Genomic DNA, 22,109 nt, shown 5'->3' on the forward strand with positions numbered 1-22,109 from the left:
GAGACGCCGCGCGCGCGCCCCGCCCGCGCCCCGCCACTGCGCATGCGCCACCGCGGAGGGGAGGGGCGCGCGACGGGCGCGGAAATTACATTTCCGCGCGGGGCATATTGGGGGTTGTAGTCTGTGGCGGGGCGAGGACAGCGGCACGCAGTGAGAGGCTGGGCCCGGGGTGCGCCCGGGCAGGAGGCCGCGCTCGCCATGCAAAGTCCTGAGCTCGCCTCTTCCACAGGGCTGCTGGCTCCCGCTGGCCTCGCGCACAGGCATGCCCGCTTTCCCCCGCGCCAAAGGCCGCTGGAAACGGGGACCCAGGAAACCCTGAGAGCCCCCGCCCAGGCTCCGCTCCGGAGAGACTCAGCCCGCAGCCGCCCTCGGCAGCCCGCGAAATGACAGCTGGCACACTGGCACAGGGTGCGCTCATCCTGCTGGGATCTCGCTTTAGAGCGAAAGGCAGGAGGACGCAGGAGGCTGGGGGAAAATAATAAACGAACGACACAAGGCAGGAGTCCAATAAAACTATGTTTATAAATAAAAACAAGGAGATTGGTGTTGTTTTTATAAAACCCAGCGGGTAGGGCAGGTCAAGGGGTGAGCAGTGGCCAAGGAGGCTGCTGGGGACAGTCTGACTCCAGCGGGAAGAGGGGAAGGAGAAGCTTCAGGGAGTCAGGGAGATGAACTGATGGCATGTGAGAGCTGGCAGAGGGGCTGCAGGGGCACTGCAGACTCCCAAGGAGCAAAATACATTTCAACTCCATCGTATAAAAACCGTGAACACAAGAAAGACCAAAGGAAGCAATGCTATGGAGGAAGCCACGGCGTGGCAAGAGGAGAGGGCGCCGGGGCGCCAGCACCAACAGCAGCAGGGTCGAGCTTGTCCATACCGTACCGTGCTTGGCCCTGGGCATGGGGAAAGGGCTGCCCCAGCCCCAGGCACGTCTCCGAGTACCCAGAAGTGGAAGAAAGGCAGGGAGCACTGGAGCAAACAGACTCAACTGTCCCAGCACGTCTGTGGGCACTGAGCCCAGAGGCCATGGTTCAGGCTCCAGTCTCGTCCCTGGAGGGCTTGTGTGGCCCCCAGGCACCATTCACAGCCCAGAGGGAGCCGGGCTGTCCCGGAGGTTTGTCCTCCCAGCAGCCAGGCCAGCAGCACCAGGCAGAGGAGGACACAGACTTAGGCCCTTCAGAGGACAAATACAAGGGAACCTCCACGTTGCTCCAACGCATGAAAGTGAACCAGTTGTGTCCCACCCTCGCCTTCTAACTCCGTCCAGGCCCTTGAAGGTACCACATAGCTGAGCAGCAGCGCGACAGCAGGAGGGAGAAGGCCACAGCTGCCACCACCAGCCCCAGGCATGGGACAGACCCTACAAACAGGACAGGCAGCAGCACATTGCAGGCAGGAGGGCAAAGAGCAGGATGGAAGGAGCAAAGCTCTGCCCTTAAATCCCCCCAAAGTACCCCAGGGTAGGTGTAGGGCACTGAGTCACGCAAGAGACTGCGCACAGGCACTCACCACCACTCTGGGCTGGATGCAGAGGTACCGCCCCAGCCCCAAGGCCTGGCCAAGGTGAAGGAGGGTCCTGCCATGGGGGCAGTGTCAGGCTCGGACCTAGCCCAATATGTGGGCAAGAGAAGGGAGGCAAGAGGGAAGTGGCAGCATCTCTCCACTCCCTGGAGGCACTGAAGCCCTGGAACATTCATGCATTAGCCAAAAGGCAATTACAACGGGATTTAAAATACATATATAAGGCTGGTCCCTGCTCCCCCTCTCAGGGCTGTGGGAAGGGCAGGGCATCTTCCACGAGGGGGAGGAAAGAAGCCATCTTCAGCGCCATGCGTGCCCAGCGCCCCTGGAGCTCCGTGTCCTGCTGTCGGGCCACGCCACGCTCCAGCTCTCCCCCCCACGGGCGGCAGGCTCAGAGAAAGTCAAACACCCCGTAATTCTTTGCTGCTTGATAGAAGAAACACAAAAGGGTGAAAAGAAAGAAGAGATGTTTAGGGTGGAAGGACTGAGGCAGCAGTGACACACGGGCAAGCAGCACAGGGTGCTGGGACGGATGCGGATTAATGGGGTTAGAAAGAGGATGGCAGGAGGGAATTACCATCAGCAATACACAAGTCTGGTGGCGGGATGGGCTGACAGCACCCAGCAGGCCTGCCAGGCCTGTCCACCCAGCTCGAGGAGGGATTAGAATCAAGGTTTAGTTCCATTTATTTTTTTTTTTCCCTTTTTTTCTTTTCGTTATCAAGACAAAAAAAAAAGAAACAAAAAAACCCCCCAAAAAACAAGGGGTGAAGCCAGGGCTGGTCCTAGGAAACAAACGACAGGGATAGAAGGGGGAAGGAGGGACAGCAGACAGACAGGGGATGGGCGCTTCACATTACATCCACAAAGAACTCACTGGGGTTGCCCATGGCCATTCGGAAGGACTGTCTACTGGCTGTCAGTTCGGGGGGCACAGAGGCCAGGTCACGGCCCGGCGGCGCCCCGGGGGGCCCCATGGCTGACGGCGGTGGAGGCATCAGCAACATGGGGGGGCTGAAGAGAGGGGGGAGGCCGGGAGGCCCATACGACTGCTGGCTGTGGTGGCTGCGGATGCTGTGAGCCAGGGAGTGCTGGCTGCGCTGGCTGTGCTGGCTGGCTGGCACCGAGCGCTCGCTGGCTGCACGCTCGCGCCGCATGCTGCTCCTCGTGGTGTGGTCCGACTCGCTCCCACTGCCGCCCGACTTTGACTCCCCAGTCTTCTCTCTCTCCTTCCTCCTCTCGCTGCCACTGCGATTGGAACCGCTGCTCCGGCTCCCTGCAAAGCACACGAGGCAAGGTTAGGTGCCAGCTCGGACAAGTCAGGAAGAACGGATGCTCCTCCAGCCAAGGGAGGATTGCAGCACGCTCTGGCACAGCCAGGCGCCAGCACAGTCTGTGCTCTCAGTCTCCTTTCAGCAGCAAGTCCCATGACCCTTCCAACATGGCTTTTGCCCTGGCTTCCCCCACATAGGGCTTTGCCTAAGCAGCCTTTTCCTGCTGCTTCCCTGTGCTGAACGGGACACCTGCCCACCTGCAGGCATATTTTAGTCCTTTTGACTCACCTTCACTGTGCTGGCTGCCTGCACTGCCCCCTCCATAGCTGTAGCCTGGGTCAGGGAAGCCGGGATGGGGGTTGTATGGATGAGGCGGTGGATACTGATATGGGAAGGCCATAGGCCAGGGTGCAGCTCCTGGGTGGGGGAGTGGAGCCAAAGTGTCCTGATCAGAGGCACCGCTGGAGCCATCATGATCATGAAGAGACAGATTAGCCATGTCTGCAAGAAAGCAGAGAACAGGGGTTAATCCAAGCAGAAAAACAACCACGTGTGGTGAAGCAGCTTTCCGTCCAGTCTTGCTGATGGGATATGCAAGGAGACACAAGAAGTTGGCACTCTCTCTGCTAGTCAATGCCACCATTTGTGCTTCCTGGCTGAACAACTGCCAGGCTGTGGGAGTCCAAACTGCCACTCTAATATAGAGACCAGCTTGGTGGAAAAGGACCACATCAGGGCTACAGCTCACCCTGCCAATTCATTCCCCCATCCCTCTTATCTGACCAGAACCCAGTTGCCTGAGCACCAACCCCTTGCCAGCACTGAAATTCAGAGGCTGGAGACAGTAAATACTAAGACTCTGCTATGACTGCCCAGGAGAAAAGATCACATAGTAGGTGACTCTGTCAATGCTGCTTCCAACTTCACTACCTCAGCAGCAGGACAAGGAAGCTGGGATATTCTTCGTTGCTCCCTTAACAGGGTCTGTAGAACAAGGGGCCCAGCCTGATGGCAATGGCTGTAGGTGTGTCCCTATGGTGTCAACAGGGCTCTGCAGGACCACTACCCCTCCATCCACTCCCTCCCACCCACGCCAAGAGCCATACTTCCACAGAGGTCCCCGAAGATGTAATAGCACTGCTCCGAGAAGGTGATCTTGTTCACAGTGTGTCGGATGTAGCCAGCCTTCAGCAGATTGCTGGCATATTTGCGGGACTCACGGCGGTCTGTAAAGCCCTCCACATGGTGATAGAGCCAATCTACCACATCCGAACCTGCCACCAAATACAGAGTTAAATTTGGCAAGAGAGAGCAAGACGGTGGCCCTTGAGGCAAGTGAGCCACACTGGAGAAAAGACGAAGTGGGCCAAAAGGTTCAATTTGTGACTCTTGGCTAGTCAACAGTTTGTTTATGGTGACAAAGATGCTCCCTTTGACATCTGCTTAAAATGGGCCACCCACTCCCCAGTCCCTGCCTCTGCTGCAGGCAGCACAGTCTCTTACCAATGAAGGCATTGGGGATGGTGATCTTCAGCCACATGCGGTCACGCACCTCAAGGCCTGACTCTGGTGAGGCCATGGCTTTCACAATGGTCGCCATGTCACTGTGGATGGACAGGTGAAAGTCATCGAGGCCTGTGGTGTGGATGAAGGAAGGGAGGCAGAGGTGAGAGAGGGCAGAAGATTCAAGAGGGCCAGTGGAAGCATCACACACAGGAGGAATGGGCCAGGGAACAATACATCGCAGACAGCCTCAGGGTACATGCTGTGTAACCCCCCTTCCAGCCTTCCCATGTCATCCTTCACATGTCAGCCATCTCCTCTTGGGCAAAGCCCGGGCAAGAGTCACATACTTAAAACAAACTCCTGGCTTGTTGCCTCACCCAAGCTCTCCAGACCCTTGCTTCAGGGGTCTATATACCAAATCACCCCAAACCTTCAGAAAGCAACCGAGAGCCCTGTGCTCAGCAGGACCCTGCCCCACCACAAGGCTCTTTGCACCCAGCTGCCTCCTCCATCCTGCTCTATCTGCTGTCTGGAAGGAGCTCTCAATTGCTCCAGGTACATGCTGAATCCACCTGGCCCCACATTCTCAGCCACTAACCCCTGACTGGTCTGAGCCTTTCCTCTGCACCTGCCACAGCTCCTCATTGCACCCAGGCTCCTCTACTCTCCTCACACAGAAGGCTGAAAAACATGATATTAATTCTCCCAGGCAGAACTCCCACTGATCCAAGTGCCAGCCTGGCGAGAGCTGCCTCCCTCCCAGTCCCTTGGCAGGGCAGATCTGGCCCACCCCAGCTGTCCCCAGGCAGATGTATTGCTCCCTTCACAGCACAGTGAAGGTGAGGAGGCCGTGCAGCGGGTGCAGCACGGAGGCACAAGAACTTACGTTCAGTCTCTGGGATGGAGCTGGTGATGGAGGAGCTGGTGGAAGTGATTGTGCTCATGGATGGACTCATACCGTACGCTGGGTAGGTGCCAGTCATCGCTGCCGTGTGAGACACCCAGGCTGCCGGGTCAATGGGCCGGATGGGCTCACCTGCATTGAAGAAAGAGTCAGTCAGCAGCTGTAAGAAACTATCACCTCATCAAAAAAACCTCTGGGGAGGGACAGGGACTCAGCATAGCCCATTCCATCCCCACGATTTGCCGGGACTCACCCGGATCGGAGCATGGAGAGTCTGGCCCAGCCCAGATCCGCTGGGGAGCAACTGGGAGAGAAAGAAGAGAGGGAGGGTCAGCAGGAGAGGTGCAGAGGGAGAGATCCCCCTATCGCTTAAGGGGGGTTTCTCTTTCCTCTGGCGCCCCGAGCAAGTGACCTCCCTGCCCCAGTGAAACGCGTCCCCAGCGTGATGTGGGAAGAAGGGCTGGGCTTATGGGCATTTTGGCCTGGGAATAGGGCATAGCAGCCTCCTAAAAGGAGAGCTGAAACTCTATCAAACCCCAATTCAGTGCCCCATGGAGTCACACACACAGGGGAGGAACAAGACAACAACCAAGTAAGTGCTTAAGGCAGGGCTCTCACATGAGCTGGGCACCAGTGCTAAGGGTGGGTCAGCTATCCACTTACTCCTGGGTAACGAGAAGCAGCCCCGCGGACTGGGGTCCCAGCACTTGGCCACTGTCAGGGTGATGGGCCTGCAACAAAAAGGTGAGACTTAGAACCAGAGCACAGTAGCACAAACCCCTGCATGATGGATGGATGCTGTGTGCCAGCTCTCTCCTGGGAGACAGGGAGAAGCTGCCAGTAAAGTGACCTTGCTTCCCTCCAGCTATGGGTTTCCCTAGCGACATGAACAAAATGATGTGACCCTGCTGAGGGTTGCTAATGACCCAAACAGAATCAGAGAATCACAGCACAGTTTGTTTTAAAGGACCTTTAAAAGTTATCTAGTCCAACTGCCCTGCAATGAGCAGCGACACGGCATCCCCACAAAAAAACGGGCACAGACCCCAATTCCTTTGGCTGCAATTCTTGCTTTGGGCATGAAAACCCAGGAATCAAAGCAACACCAAAACCCTAAGTTCTGAGCTTCTGCAGAGGCACTGGCAGAGGTGGCTGGAAGACACAACTCACACACCCCAAGCAAACACTGTGCAGATGTCCCTGGATGGAAGGAACAATCCAGGTACTCACCCCGGCTTGTGCACAATCTCCCTCAGCACCCGCACAGCATCATCGTTGCTCATGTTCTCAAAGTTGATGTCATTTACCTGCAAACAACACAAAGAGGTGAGTCCCAGAGATGTGACCAGAGGCTGAGCTCCCCACTCAGCTCAGCAGTGACTCAGCTTCCCTCTTCCAAGCACAGCTTCCTGGGTTTAGCCTGCCAAAGTTCTCAAGGAGGCTTCTGGGTCTTTTCTTGCTGCTTTCCCGGGCCCAAAGATGGAGATATGTGGGTGTGAAGTACCTGCAAGAGCATGTCTCCTGGCTCAATCCTGCCATCAGCTGCCACAGCGCCGCCCTTCATGATAGAGCCAATGTAAATGCCTCCATCCCCACGCTCATTGCTCTGTCCCACAATAGAAATGCCCAGAAAGTTGTATTTCTCTGCAGGGATGGAAAGAGAAAAAAGTAAGTCACCCCAAAGCAGCAGGCACAAGCAGCCCTAACCTCAGAAAAACCACATACTAATGATGGTGATCTGCACCCCTGTCCCAGAGAGATGTCCTGGGACACACAAACTCTTGAGAAACTGTTGCTACAAGAGAAGCCAATCTTCTACAGAATCCATCTCCTCACTCCTCCCCCATGTGTTCTCCTTGCCCCCTCCCCAGTTCCCTCTCCGCGACCCAGTCTCGCTCTGGAAGAACTGCAGGCTCCATGCACACCTCCCACTCACCCATATTCAGCGTGACCGTGATGATGTTCAGGGACATGGTGGAGTCTGTGATGCTGCTGAAGGACGATGACTGCAACGTAAGTGAAACATGAGATGTCCTCCCGTGCCTCAGTAACATTCCCAGCCCTAGCTTCCTCCACTTGTCCTTTCCTTCCTGCCCCTCCTTGTGGCACCACAGCCACCACCCACAACTCCAGTCTTATGCTGGGAGCTTTGCAGAGCCAGAGAACATCAGCCATGACCCTTATGACCTCTCTACAGCCAGGACAAGACCTGTGGTCCCAGCTCTTGAGGCTACATTGGCTTGGAAAAGGTTCACACCACTTTTTGAAGTCTCAGCACTTGGACACCTGTCTGAAGCCGTGCCCACAGCAAAAACAGCTGAATCCCCGAGAGCCCACCCTGACCGGCACTGCCCTCCCCAGGATACCCAGCCCCTCCCTGGGTACCCGCTCAATGCGTGGAGCCTTCTGTTTCCGCCGGCGTCGCTTGTGCCTCCTCATAAGACGGGAAGCACTGCTTTGCTCTGTTGAACTGCTAAACCTGCAGGCAAAAGCAAGAGTCAGCTCTTCTGCTGCCACGGTGGTGGCTCTGGCAGCAAGAGAGCCATGGAAATGGCACAGGGAATAGAGGACTGCAGGGGAGAACATGCACACGGGGGAAAGACAATGGCAGAGGGGGCTGCTAGGTGAGACAGAAGCAGATCTGAGCACAGGATTACTGTGCCCTGCAAAGGCATCTCTCTGTTCTGGGAGTCAGGGGGAAGTTAGTGTTTCCCCAAGATGCAAGCTCTCCTACCTGCTGGTAGAGTCATCTTCATCTGAGTCGAAGAAGCTGGTGGTTTCCAGCTCACTGCTCATGAGTGTGGAGGAGCTCTCGTAGCCACCCAGGTCTCGACGCCGCTCTCCCTTCACTGTCCCATTCACCCTGGGTGCTGTGAAAAGACAAGACTCAGTGGGCTTGAGACAAACCCTTCCCCTATGCAGGGCTCATGGCAACCTCCTCAGAACAAATCTGGCCATCAGTCAATCCCGTCTAGTGCCAGCTAACTCCCAGTCTACCCTGGGATCAGATCCATCTTCTATGAGATACCTCTTCTACCACTACAGGGTGGTGAAGAGGCTGATGGGCCAGCAGGAACAATGCTGCTAAACTTGTGGAAGACTTGTAACTTCTCCTTGGTAGAGCAAGAAGCAGCATGAGTGGCAAAGCTAAAGCACATTCTACTTCTCAGCTAAGAAGACAGAAGCACAACTGTCTCCTGCTCTTGAGGCTTCTACAGGAGATATCTCCTTTGACCCCAAAGAGTCCAACACCAAGCTCTGATGTAACACAGGTGTTAGCTCCTGCCTCCAGTGTGAGGCTACGGCCCTTCTAAAAGCCATAGAATAGGCCTTCTAAGCTGGGAAGGTTCTGCAGAGCAGAGAAAGCTGCCCCAAGTCTGGAGCTAGTGCTGCCACCATGCCCCAGCCATGCCCTGCAGAGTTCTCACCATGTTACTGACACTCACCATGCTCAGGCCCATCTGTCCGACGAGGTCGTTCCCTTTGCGACGACACCACCGAGTCTGTCTCTGTCTCATTGTCCAAGTTTTCCCGACTCCCCCCAGTGTTAGGGCTGTGATGAGATAAAACCAACAAATATGTGCAACAGGGAACAACTTGACAAGGCTCTCTCTACCTCTGTCCTGACCAACACAAGGTTCCAGCCATCAGCTGTCTCCTTCTTGAGGGACAGGAACAACCACAGCGCATCTACGAGTGCAGGGCAAAGGACTGGGGATGCTGTGCTGGCTCTTTCCCTGCACTATTTTCAGCATGCCCATGTTTGTTGAGTAATGCAGCTCCACTTCAAATTTGCTCCCAGCCCCACTCTCCTCCCCTCTTGCTGGCTGTCATCCCCGACAATTTGGGTAAGAGTGTCCCAGCCTGGTCTGGGATACTGGTCTCGATTACAGCAAACCCACCGTGTGTCTCTTAGAAACCAGAACAGATGTCCACGTAACTTACTGGAAAGAGGGGGGCCTGGAGTCTCCAATTCCTCCTGTGCGCTCCATGGACGGTGGCAGCTCTGTCTGGTTGTCGGCACAGACCGAGCCAGCATCTGAATGGGAACCCTCTGCAGACACCAGCTGGAGGGACAAGAGACAGAAAAGGAAACTGAGAAAACATTTATAAGAGTGGCCAAAGGAGCTGGCCAAAAGCCTGCCTGGCCCAGGATCTCATCTTTGGCAGTTGACAACAGCAGATGCCCAAGAGCAGGTATGGAACGGGCCAAGCATGTAGCAACATTCCCCTCAAGGCCTTCCCAGACACTAGCTATTTGTGGCTCAGGAATTCCCAACCCAGCAGTGAAGCCCGGGTGGGTGACAGCCGTGCTTGGACACTCTGACATCCCCTGCACACCCACATCACACACTCAGGTAGCCTTTAGCACACATCCTGCAGCAGCGACTGAAGTCCCCGAGTTGTCACACTGGAAAAGGCAGTTAAAGTCATTCCTTTCCTCAGTTCTAGCAGTCTCTACATTTCTACCATCAAGCTGTGGGACCCAGCAGGACTTTCACCTTCTCAGCCTTTGTAAGCTGGGGGTAACAGAGCTCAGGGCCAAGGCTGGCTTTGAAATACACTCTTGAAACAGGCTCTTTCTCAGCTTCCATACTTTCATACTTTGCAAACTTTCAGGCTGTGTTCAGCTTATTGGCTTGAGCACAACCTCCGGCCAATCTCTGGGATGCTCAACAGATTCCCCAGTGCAGAAATTCAAGAAAGGGTTAAACCCCAGAGACTCTTTATACCAGACATTCTGTGGGGCAGCCCAGGCACACCAACATCTGTGATTCTGGCTCTATAATAAACCACCAATTTCAGGGCTCAGGGAATGAGCTGGAGCCTCTCCCAGGAGCTATGGGCTCGCCAGTGGAATGAAACAGAGGACAGCCCAAATGAGCTATTCCCCAATATTGCTCCCTGTCCAGGTTTGCACTCTCTCTTACTTTCAAGCTGTAATGTACTGGGCTAATCCCAATAGGGCCAAGCAAGAAAGCAACAAAGAGCCTCTTCCTAGACAGAAGCATTCAGGGACCTCCACAGCAGAGGTGACAGGGCCCAGAAAGGATCTAACAGAGGTTAGGGATGCCCACTGTTGCTCAGAACAGAAGAAACATGAAACATAGGCTGGAAAGAAGCTGATAGCTGCTGTGCAAACCATAATACCCAGTGTAAATGCAGAGGCAGCACTACTGCTTGCTGGTGAGGGAACCACACTGCATGGAGCCAGAAGCAGATGCCAACTCATATGCTGGAGGCACAGCCCATTTATACAGGTCTTGAGTGCTTCCCCGCATCACTGATGAAAGAGTTGTGCCCTGCCCACCTTCAGGAGCTGGGGAAGCCCTGGTAAGGTGGAAATGGTCCCCACAGATCAGAGTAGAAGATAAGAGACATGTACTGCCAGAGACATTGGTAACAGAGACAGGGATGCAGCTGGGACAAGGAAGACGGAGCAGCCTTGAAAAAGCCGGAGCCAAGGCAGCAGACAGGGCAGAGAGCAGCCTCAGGTGTCGAAAGCTGCAGAGCCCGTCCCACAAGCCCCAGGACAAGCCCAACGGCTCCTGCTCTCACAACTGTCTAACCAGCTCTTGTCTCATGCTCAGGTCAGCTTCTATCCCTCCAGCAAGCCCCACACACATGCCTGGCTCTGCTCCTGGCACCTTCCTGGTGACTTGTCTTCCCAGGACACATCCCCCTCCCTGAGGGCCACATCCCTGCTCTGGCAGCCACTGCCCGGGAGCACAGGATAGAAGAGATGCTGGAAGTGGCCAGCATTGCCTAGGGAAAAGTCATGTAACACTCTATGCTTGAAAATCTCAAGGCAACATCAAGCAAATAGATCTGGGCAGAGGGAACTAGCCACAGGCAGCTGTCAAACAGCAGTGAGGAGAGCTGAGGGGGTGTTTCCAAGCAGGCAGGATTGATGCTATCTTCCTCTAACACTCCCAAGAGTGGGATTTCCTTCCAGGAAGGTTTTGATAACCATCCTGCACTTTTCCTGCCTCTTTACACTGCCAGGAAATACTCACTTGGATTCAAGCCCCCGTCTTTCCCTGACGCTAAAATTAGTACTGAATTCCTAAAATAGCTACATCCCAGCCTGTCTGTCAGAAGCAGCAATGTGCTCCCCTCTCAGCCCCCAAACCACCCATGGACTAGGAGACTCTCAGCAGAGGTAGAAAAAGGGATCATCAGGTGCACAAAGGCCTCTGGGACTGCCATTACCCTTCATGCACAAGAGCTGGTAGTGATGCTCACTCTGGGCACAAGTTCCCTGCAAGGATCCAGCCCAGCAGAGCAACAGCACGGTGGTCACACCAGACAGACCCACATCAGATCTGTGGCACTCACACTGAACAACCAGAGAGCCCCTACAAGGAGAGCCAGCAGCTGCATGGATGCACGGATCACAAGGAAAAGCACACAGGTGAAAAAGGAGCACTGGAATGGGTTTAGAGACTCTGGGACTCCCCATAGGGCAGGTGAAAGCAAAAAGCAGCTGGAAAGGGCGAGGTGGGAAGACATCTTGGGGCAGATGCAGCAGCAACGGGATGGATGCAGAGGAATGTGTGATGGCCAAGAGCCGGACACAGGCTGTTTTCCGAAGGGCCTGGATAACCGCTAGAGGGAGGACGGCAAGCGTCCGGCCCCGGCTCTTTGTGTGGGAGCCCAGCACAGCCTTTCCTCCCTGCTCCAGACTGCACCCAGCTCCCCTGGCTGGAATCTCAGAGGCAGCCGTGTCGGCAGTGGGGCACCTGCCCACCCCTGTCACTGTTTGGTGTAGGGATAGAAGCAGAATTAGGTCTGACCTAGCCTGATTTGCTGAGGATTTTTACTGTTTTAGAGTCTGTTTAGGGGCCTCTGGAAAAAGGCACTTGAATATTTGCTCTGCTCTTGGTGTAGATCCACACCCCCATCAGAACAAACTGCAGCTCAGAAGAGGGAAAACTGGATGATGGGCTGTGGAGACTTTCCCCCCACTAATGGAGGGTCCCTGTGAGGACAGAGGGAAGCATGCAGGCAGGGAGCAGAGCATGTGCATGGCATGGTACTGAGGGAAAAGCTTGTCCTGCAGCTGCCCAGGCAGTACCTTTAGTCTTCAGGGCAGTCAAATCCAGTCCGCTTCACCAGCACTAAAGTCACTTAAGCCCTTTGCGCCAGTCACTGGAGCGGGACTTTCCTTGGAAAGCTGACCCTGCCATAGGGGCACAGGGGTTATGCTGTGGACAGGCCACGACCACGATCTCTGCCAGGCATCAGTTACTGTGAGCTCTTCATACAGGTATCCCACATCTTCCCCGGTACAGGGGACCCAGCATCACAGAGCCCCCTCTCCAGCTGAGGGACTGGAGTGTGGGGATCCAGCTCATCAGCTTTGTGAGCAGCCAGCACACCAACGGTACAGAGCAGTCCCTGTGCCTTACTTGGCACTACACAACCGAACGGTGTTTTTCAGAGAGGGTACAAACAGGCTGAGAGATACCGAAGCAAGGGGCTTGCTTACCCATGACACCACCCGGCCGTTGAAGCAGGGAAGCTTGGCATTGTCATCCGAGATCTCTTCTTTCACCACCCTGCAGAGGGGAGAGGAGGCAGTCAGAGCTGGGTTCAGGACTTCAAAGGAAAAGGAGACTTCCCCAGATGGGTACTTGCACACAACAACAGGCAACCCAGGCTTGGGGATGGAGCAGGAGAGGACTAGCAGCTCTCTCCTGCTGCCAGGCCACAGGTTGCTTTGCCCACAGCCATGACTGGCAGCCTGGAGAGAAGCCAAAGGCAGAACAGCCTTTCTACGTGCATGCATCTGTTTCATCCTCCAGTTCACATTCTAATCAGTAAAATCAAAATTCAGTTGTATATAATAGAATCATAGAATCATTTAAGTTGGAAAAGACCTTTAAGATCATTAAGTCCAACCATTACCCCAGCACTGCCAAGGCCACCACCAATCCATGTCCCCAAGTGCCACATCTACATGACTTTTAAATACCTCCAGGGATGGTGACTCCACCACTCCCCTGGGCAGCCTGTTCCAGTGCTTGACAACCCTTTTGGTGAAGAAATGTTCCTAATGTTCTATCTAAACCTCCCCTGGCACAACTTGAGGCCGTTTCCTCTTGTCCTGTTGCTTCCTATTTGGGAGAAGAGACCAATCCCCACCTGGCTCCAACCTCCTTTCAGGGAGTTGTAAAGAGTGAGAAGGTCCCCCGAGTCTCCTTTTCTCCAGGCTAGACACCACCAGCTCCTTCAGCTGCTCCTCACAGGACTTGTGCTCCAGACCCTTCCCCAGTTCTGTTGCCCTTTCCTGGACATGCTCCAGCACCTCAATGTCTGTCTTGTAGTGAGGGGCCCAAAACTGAACACAGGCTTTGAGGTGTGACCTCACCAGTCCCAAGTACAGGGGACAGTCACTGCCCTGGTCCTGATGGCCACACTATTGCTGACACAAGGCAGGATGCCACTGACTTTCTTGGCCACCTGAGCACACGTGAGCTCATGGTCAGCCACTGTCAACCAGCATCCCAAGGTCCTTCCCCACCAGGCAGCTTTCCAGGCTGCCTTCCCCCAGCCTGCAGAGCTGTGTGGCGTTGTTCTGACCCAGGTTGTGCAGGATCCAGCACTTGGCTTTGTCAAGCCTCATACAGCTGGCCTTGACCCGTTGATCCAGACTGTCCAGATCTCTCTGCAGAGCCTTCCTACCCTCCAGCACATCAACACTCCTACCTAACTTAGTCATCTGTGAACTGAGTGTGCCCTCGATCCCCATGACCAGATCATTGATAAAGATATTAAACAGGACTGGCCCCAGTACTGAGCCCTGGGGAACAGCACTGTGAGCAGCCAATGGATGTAGCTCCACTCCCCACAACTCCCTGGGCCCACCCCCCCAGTTTTCTACCCAGGGAACTGTGCACTTGTCCAAGCCAAGAGCAGCCAGCTTCTCCTGGAGAATACTGTGGGAAGTAGTGTCAAAGGCTTTACTGAAGTCCAGGTAGATAACATCCACAGCCTTTCCTTCCTCCACTAATCGTGCCACCTTGTCACAGGAGATCAGGTTGGTCAAGCAGGACCTGCCTTTCCTAAACCCATGCTAGGTGGGTCTGATTGCCTGGCTGTTCTGTACATGTCCCATGATGGCACTCTAGATAATCTGCCCCATGACCTTCCCCGGCTCTGAGGTCAGTCTGATAGGCCTGTAGTTCCCTGGTTTCTCTTCCTCACCCTTCTTGTAGATGGGCATCGTATTTGCCAACTTCCAATCACCTGGGACTTCCCTGGTTGACCAGGACTGCTGGTAAATGACAGAGTGACTCAGTGAGCACTTCCACCAGCTCCCTCAGTATCCTTGGGTGGATCCCATCTGACCCCATAGACTTTTGTATGTCTAAGTGGCATTGCAGGTTTCTGATCATTTCCTCTTGGATTACATGGGCTTCATTCTGCTCCCTGTCCCTGTCTACCAGCTCAGGGGGCTGGACATCCTGAGAACAGCTGATCTTGCTATTAAACACAGAGGCAAAGAAGACATTAAGTACCCCAGCCATTTCCTCATCCTTTGTCACTATTTCCCCCCACAGCCAATAAAGGATGGACATTCTCCTTAGCCCTCCTTTTGTTGCTGATATTATTTGTAAAAACATTTTAATTGTCTTTTACAGGAGTAGCCAGGTAAGTTCTAGTTGGGCTTTGGCCCTTCTAGCTCTCCCTGCATGCCCTCACAAGATCCTTGTAGCACTCCTGAGTTGCCTCCCCCTTTTTCCAAAGGTAAAATACTCTTTTTTTCTCCTGATTTGAGCCAAAGCTCCCTGCTCAGCCAGGCCAGTCTTCTTCCCCACTGGCTTGTCTTTCAGCACATAGGGACAGCCTGTTCCTGCATCTTTTGGTTTTCCTTCTTGAAGAATGTCCAGCCTTCCTGGGCTGCTTTGCCCTTCAGAACTGCCTCTCAAGTGACTCTATCAACCAAGTCCCTAATCAGGCCAAAGTCTGCCCTCTGCAAGTCCGAGGTGGCAGTTCTGCTGATCCCCCTCCTTACTTCTCTGAGAATCAAAAACTCTTGTCATGTTGTGATTGGTGTGCACAAGGTGGCCTCCAGCCATCACATCATCCACCAGTTCTTCTCTGTTCACTAACAACAGGTCCAGTGGGTGCCTTCCCCAGCTGGCTCCCTCATCTGCTGTATCAGGAAGTTCTTCCACACACTCCAGCAACCTCCCAGACTGTTTCTGCTGTACTGTATTTCCAGCAGACATATTTCCACCAGTTTGCTTAATTCTAAAGAAATACATAATTTAAGCCTCTTTATAATGATCTGAAAGAATCACAAACTATGCCAGAGATTTCTAATAGATGAAAGTGAAATACATTAAACATGCTGCCTACCAAATGATACTGTTGCTTTTTAATTACGTACATAATATTTCAACATCACTTCAAGCTTTGCAGTTGTGCCATAATGTCATGTCCCTGCATTACACAAACAGCTACATTATTATCAGCCTTCACAGTGAAACACTAACTTTTTTTTTCCACAAGAGTAAAAAAAAAAAAAAAAAAAAAAATCAGTTTTCCTTGGAAAGTAAGTTTATTTTTTTTTTATTTTAAATATCACTGGACCCCTAAATACTTTTTCCACAGAGAATCTGCAATCAAAACAACTTGTGAATTCAGAAGATTCAATTACTATCTTTGATAAATCAAATACCAAAATAGGCTTTAACAAGCTAATTTCCTTTTCTACTTAATGACAACATTTTAAGCACTCTTATTTAATACAAAGATATATTAAAATTAGTTTGTGATACTATGTTCCCCTTTCTAAGCTATATCTAGGGTAGCTTGACACATACTGAGCTTAAAATACATAGTAACTAAATAGTGATTAAATTATGGGGGGGAGGGGGGAATCCAACATAAAAAGAACAAAGTAAAGAATGTGAAACCAAGAGAAATTATGTATTAAAAGTAAGTAGATTATAAGTATCTAACACTACTCAGAAGTGGAATCCTATCAACAGCTCTGAAGGGTCCCCAAGCCAGTCCCCAACTCACGGAGAATCGAAGAGGATGCAAAGGTGGGACACGGAGCTGTGACCCATTGGCCCAGAGTGCTATCAAGTCGCAGCACACTGGAGTTTGGAGAAACAGGTACTCTGGGCTCCTGGCTGTGCTCCCTGGTGTGCCAACAGCTGCCCCAACCGTCCCCAAAAACAGGACGCAAGGCTTGCCAACACTCACAAGGCATCAGCAAAAGGCAAATGAACTGGAAGCCTAAACCCGAGGAGCAGGCTCGCTCCACCCTGCCAGCCCCACTGGTTGCGCTGGTGTCACACACGCTCAGCAAAGGGCTGTCCCACAGGGTGAAAGGCAGCACGTCGACAGCCCTTTGCTGGCAGCTGGCACTCACCATCCCTGACAAAACTGGAGAGCCAGCAAAGGGACTGCACAAAGGCTACCCATCCCCAGAAGGCACAGATGAGGAGGTCACGGTTTGAGCAGTCTAATCCACTCCCAGGATGTGTGTTAATTCCTCTTGCACAGATGGAGAAGCAGGAAAAGCAGGAAAGGAGCAGTGATGATGGATGAAAACCCAGCTAGCTTAATGCTTCTTCAGCATGTTCTGTGCCAGCCTCTGCCCAAAGCCCCTGCAGCCCAGATGAATGCCAAACACAGGCAGTCCCCCTGGGACCCACCCTCTTTGGTGCCCACACCAGCCCTTTCCAATGCAGGCAAGTTGTCGTCTTCTCACTTCCAAGTGCGTGCACACACAAACCCTGCCCTGGCTGCACTAGCAACCATTCATACTGTCGCCAGCAGCCTGGACTGCATCCAATTCCTAGAGAGAACTTCAGGCAGAGCCAATGTTCAGTGCTACATGCTGCCTGATCAGGGACACAGAGCCCTGCCTGTGGGTGAAAGGACAGGGTGATACATTTGCTCGGTCAAGGTGACCAACCTCTCGGCACAAGTCAACTATTCCACTTTCAGTGGGGACAGAGGAAACCAACCCCAAGACCCGCCCATTCAGCCTCAGCTGCAATGCCTGATGAAGAACAAGCTCCCTCTGTCCTGAGAGCTGGTCCCTCCTCACTCTTATTACCCTGTGGCTGCCCCAGACACCCCAGGGGTCAGCTCCACCCCGGAGCAGTTTTCTCCCTCCTTCCCCAGCCACACGTTATTTATCACTATTTATCACCCAGATGCCAGAGCACAATGGATTATATATTTAGACTCTACAGAGCAAAAACTGATAGTGCTGGAGTCAGGCACATGCCGAGCAGGAGTATCTCTGCAGCGCTGCTCACATCTGTCACCCCTCACACCATCCCAGCTATTCGTGCCCTGCATTCCTTTCCAGCCTCAGCCTGAACTGCAGCCTTCCTCCTCCACTCCTGTCCAGCCTCAGCCCGAGCTGCAGCCTTCCTCCTCCCACCTCTCACCACTCTTCCAGTCACACTTCTCGCACGGACACGACCGCAGGTTCACACGTCAGAAGCCACCGAGCGAGCAGCCTCTGGGGGAGCTGTGAGCAGTGCCACGTTTCTGCTCCGCGCTTGCACGGGGAGGCAGCCATGAGATGAAACTGCCCCGCGGATGTGCTGGCAGGGAAAACCATCCCGTGAATGTGCTGGGAACAGCCCCCACCTGATGGGGTCTGAACCCGGGAATCCTGAAAGAGCAGACCCAGGAGGAGTTGAGGCCCTCTCGGTTCTCACCAAGCCTTTCCTTTTGGCTGGAGCCACCAGAGCCCACAGAAAACATCTGCCCAAGGCTGATTTCAGAGGGACTGCTTTGAGTTTATTGTCAGGTTTTGAATGTTCCCATGTCCTGCTGGGGGCTGGGCACAACACAGCTAAGAATGGTTGCCAGGAAAAAACCCTTTTATGTGGAGGCAATCCGAGCCTTGCCCAGGCGAGTGCAAGTCCAGGACCCTCGGTGTAGCTGCCCTGCCCAGAGAATCTCCCTGCAGCCGGCCACTCACCGGCTCCCTTCCCATCCTGGGGCCAGCAGACATGTTGAGGCCAAGCTGCAGCTCAGCGCCTGGCCCGCAGGCCCAGCGCTCCCCAGCACTCATCTGCCTTGAATTTTCCAACAAAGAGACCTGCGGGAGGGAGGAAGGAGGGAGGGTTACAGGGGAGGCAGGCCGAGTGGGCGGATGATTCCACCGCCATCCCCAGTGACACGGGGCCAAGCCGGGGGAAGGAGGAGGAGGAAGAGGAGGAGGGGACAAGGCTCTGGCTGAGCAGGAGCCCGGCTGGGGTGTGTGGAGGGGGCTGCCAGGGCTGACACAAGCAGCACATCTGCTCCCATGCAGCTGGGGGAGGGGAAGGGACAACCCCGGCAGCAGGGAGGGAAGCAAAGGAAACCCAGCTCCATCCCTGGCTCCATCCTTACCCTCCCACCAGCTCCTCCTCTGGAGCCAGCAGACCCTCTCCCCACAGCCTGGGAAGATGCCACGCTCCCAGTTTCCCTCCCGCTGCCTTGCCGGCAGGAGCAACTGGCAGCCTGGAACACTGGATGCAGAGGCGGGTGAGGGACAGGCAGGCAGACGCTGCCTTCTCCAGGGAGTTCCAGCCCAGCTCAGGAAATTAGAGGGTATTTTATATCACAGAGTCATGTCCTAGGAATGAAGGGAAGGTGGGGAACAAGAGAGTGTGCACAGGAGAGAAAGGCGGCCATAAACCCCAAGCTGCGGAGACGGCTGTGCCGTGTCAGACCCCGGCTGCGCACACATCACCAGCGCAGCTGCTGTGCTCCAGCCTCCTCGTTTCCCCTCGGTGGCCTCCAGCCTGGCTGAGGCTGCAGATACAAGCGAGTTTCTAGCTTCAGCCAGCTCTGTTCTCTCCTGAGCAGCAACCACTAGCCACAGCAAGGTCCCTGCAAAGAACTCAGATGGAGTAATACAAGCCCAGGGAAAGAAGAAATCCGAGGCACAGACAAAGGCTTCCACAGGATTTGAACCCCAGATTTGGAGGGAGGCTGGAGCTCAGCAGCAATTACTGCTTGTCTCTGGCAGTCCCCCAACTTGCCTATCTAAGGGCTTGCAGTGGGGAAAATACTCAAAGAGAAGAAATCACAGATGTGGTGGCAAACACAAAAGCTGAATCTGGCATTAGAGGGGTCAGTACCAAGAAGGGAGGTAGGGATGGGGACCTCTCAAGCATGTTGGACAGCTTGATGGCCAGGATGAAAAGTAGGGGATGTGCAAAGATTGAGAAGACAACTGAGCAGTGACAATTTCACACTAAAAAGATACAAAGTTAGTAGAGCAGATGAAAAAAAGGAAGATCTCCTCTGTTTAGTTCAATTATTAAGAGGAAAGACCTTTACAGAACAGCAACATTCTTTCCAACAGTGCAAAGCCCAGAAATTCAATTATAAACTATCTTCTGTTACAACATTCCAGAAGTGCACAATTAGGTTGGTCATTCCTGTAACCTTAACAGCCCCCATCTCCTACAGCTCACAAAGGAAGAAAAAAACCCCAACCAAGCAAAAAAACATCAGGAGACGCTTCTATCCAATAGCACAAGCTTCAGGGATTTACACACTAGAAATGTGATCTCATTTTCAAGACCTGTAGTACAGTCCCCTTAGGGCAGGGATGTCTTGCTTCCAAATGATTGTATAGATTAATAATGCTGCATAGCAAAAGGAAGCACCTTCATGTTTTACTACCCAAATATGAGCAGCTCCTGGCTCTAGAGCAAAATCCTCATCTCTTCTGCAAGATAATGCTGAAGCCACAGGGATGAGCTCTGCAGCCATTTCACCAGAAGAGAAAACTGGACAAAGCAATTCTCTAGGAAAGCTGGGATTTCAGATGGGAAATACGTGCCTGTTAGACTAAGCCCAGACATGATACATGTGCTTCCCACGGGGATATAATTCACCCAAGGGCTACAGGCCCAACCAAAGAATACACATGGCAGGGATCATACGTGTATTGGCGAGACCTTGGGCTTTGCAGGCAAACAGGATGCATCAAACAGGATTAGAGGATTTGAGCTGTCTGTCTCTGTAAGCCGAGGCACTCTTTGGGTCTCCCTCACAGTATTTTCACCTCCTGTGCAAAGAGGAGGAGTACAAATTGCATGACACTGGGGTGAGAAGGGCTCTCTGAGCATAAATAGACTGTCACTCTCCCATTTGATTTCCCTTCCAAGCCCCCAGACAGGGTATTCTGCACAGCTCCTCTATGTTGCAGCATGGGGTAAAAAGGGAGACACAGATCTGTAAATCTGGTTTAGTTCTGTCAAACCTTCCTACCCAGAGGAGCTGCTGTCCTCCTGTCTGTCCCTGCACCCCGTGTGAACATGAGCTCCTTTGCAGCACTGTCTTTACCTGGTGTGCTTTTTAAGAATCAAGAAGCACAAATCAGCTGTTAGCAGCTGTCTTACTACCACAGCAATAACACACCTCTGCATTTGAGCTGGAAAAGCTACCCCTGCCCTCCTAACAAGTTCAGGGAGCATCACAAGGACTCCTCAAAGGTCATTCCATTTCAAGCTACTACCTCCACTCCTCATGAGCAGGCTCTTTCGTTTTCAGAGAATGGTTTGGGTTGAAAATGACCTTAAAGACCATTTAGTCCCAATCCCCCTGCTATGGGCCCACAGCCTCCCTCAACCATGCTCACTTCTGCTGCCCCACAGCCTCCCCATGCACCACCCCCAGCTTGCTGTGCTTGCTCCCCATGGTCAGTCAGGTAAGGGCTGAACAGACATCCAAGATGCCAACTGTTTTCCCTGAGAACCCCTCATCAACAAATCTGCAATCACTCCACTGGACAAACACCAGGACAAGCAGAGCCCCTAAGTCTGGGTTATGCTTGGCTCCAGCTGGACCTGTGCTCAGTCCTACAGGCATCACTCGGTGGGAGATGACAAAGATCAAACCTCCTGTTCGCCTAGCCCACAGACTGGAAAAGGAATGGCATTTAGGAAGGAGCCACCCAGCCTCAGAGGCCTGCCCAGGAGCAGCACTTATCAAAGCAAAGCTACAGACTGATTTCACGGGGAGCCCAGAGCCCCGGCGGCCCCTCCCGCCTTGATCCCAGAGTGACCATCTGGCTGCAGCCCTGCTCTGCAAACAAGCCCGACAGGCCTGTCCTCCACCGACCGACCGACCGGCAGCAGGAAGCTGCACGGAGACTGCAGGAGGCACCTCTACGCTAATTAATCCTGCCCTGCCCAAGAGATGCTTCCAAACTCCGGAAGGACATTTACAGACATCATCAAAGGAAGCATTCTGCAGGCCCCCGAAGGTTCAGTGACACTTTCAGTCTCTTTGAATTGGAAATCAGGACAAACGGGAACTTCCAGCAGAAGCCCAGTCAGGCTCTTCACCCTGCTAGCTCAATTTCAGCTCTTCAATAACTAAAAGCTTCCACAGCCCAACACAAAGATACAAGACAAGTGCAGGGACTCACTGTGAGAAAAAAAAGATTTGAGGTTAAACATCTGGAGAAATGACCTTCAGGGAATGGAAACAATTCCACAGGTACAATAACAGTGGCCAAAAGCTGGGCTTGTATTCAGGATGGGAGAGGAAACAGGCCCAAAGAGGCCTCAGCCAGAGACGTGTATGAGACAGGGTAAAATCCTGATGTGGTTGCTGTGGTTCACACTAATGTTGTGAGACAGCAAGCACACCGGAGGAAGGAGGCTTGGTCTGCTGTGACACTTCGCTCCATCTGGACACAGACAGCAGGAAGAGCCCACAAGGCAGAGCTGCAAAACAGCAGCTCCTGCCAACCGAGAGAAAAGGAGAGAGGTGAAAAAAGTGCAGAGGAGGAGGGTTTTTCTGGCTACTGCTGGTAAAAAAACGCAAAGGACACAACACCAGCTTATCAAGAAGCTTGTGAATGAGGTGTTTGGGCCCCACAGGGAGCTCCTTGCAAGTCCCCATGAGTGAG

The 22,109-nt window shown here is 53.4% G+C and overlaps 1 protein-coding gene across 3 annotated transcripts in view; it reads right to left on the reverse strand.

The window, feature by feature from the left end:
• Window positions 1-503: 503 nt before the first annotated feature.
• The window catches only part of DVL3 (dishevelled segment polarity protein 3), a 33,476-nt gene continuing 11,870 nt past the window's right edge, over window positions 504-22,109 (reverse strand). The window contains exons 1-16 of one of the 3 annotated variants that reach the window (XM_019284580.3): window positions 16,244-16,391; window positions 12,699-12,768; window positions 9,152-9,273; window positions 8,653-8,759; window positions 7,941-8,076; window positions 7,592-7,685; window positions 7,143-7,212; window positions 6,711-6,850; window positions 6,437-6,513; window positions 5,870-5,937; window positions 5,460-5,510; window positions 5,189-5,338; window positions 4,300-4,431; window positions 3,903-4,070; window positions 3,085-3,297; window positions 504-2,798 (exon numbers count right to left, since the gene is read on the reverse strand). In XM_019284580.3, coding sequence (XP_019140125.1) covers window positions 2,374-2,798; window positions 3,085-3,297; window positions 3,903-4,070; window positions 4,300-4,431; window positions 5,189-5,338; window positions 5,460-5,510; window positions 5,870-5,937; window positions 6,437-6,513; window positions 6,711-6,850; window positions 7,143-7,212; window positions 7,592-7,685; window positions 7,941-8,076; window positions 8,653-8,759; window positions 9,152-9,273; window positions 12,699-12,768; window positions 16,244-16,290 — 2,070 coding nt within the window. In that variant the 5' untranslated portion in view covers window positions 16,291-16,391 and the 3' untranslated portion in view covers window positions 504-2,373. Of the gene's footprint in view, window positions 2,799-3,084; window positions 3,298-3,902; window positions 4,071-4,299; window positions 4,432-5,188; window positions 5,339-5,459; window positions 5,511-5,869; window positions 5,938-6,436; window positions 6,514-6,710; window positions 6,851-7,142; window positions 7,213-7,591; window positions 7,686-7,940; window positions 8,077-8,652; window positions 8,760-9,151; window positions 9,274-12,698; window positions 12,769-16,243; window positions 16,392-22,109 lie in introns of those variants that run through there. The other 2 variants (XM_039557056.1, XM_039557057.1) reach the window with 2 other exon arrangements.

The sequence above is a fragment of the Corvus cornix genome, chromosome 9 (genome assembly GCF_000738735.6).
Source record: "Corvus cornix cornix isolate S_Up_H32 chromosome 9, ASM73873v5, whole genome shotgun sequence".
NCBI classification, from domain to species: Eukaryota; Metazoa; Chordata; class Aves; order Passeriformes; family Corvidae; genus Corvus; species Corvus cornix.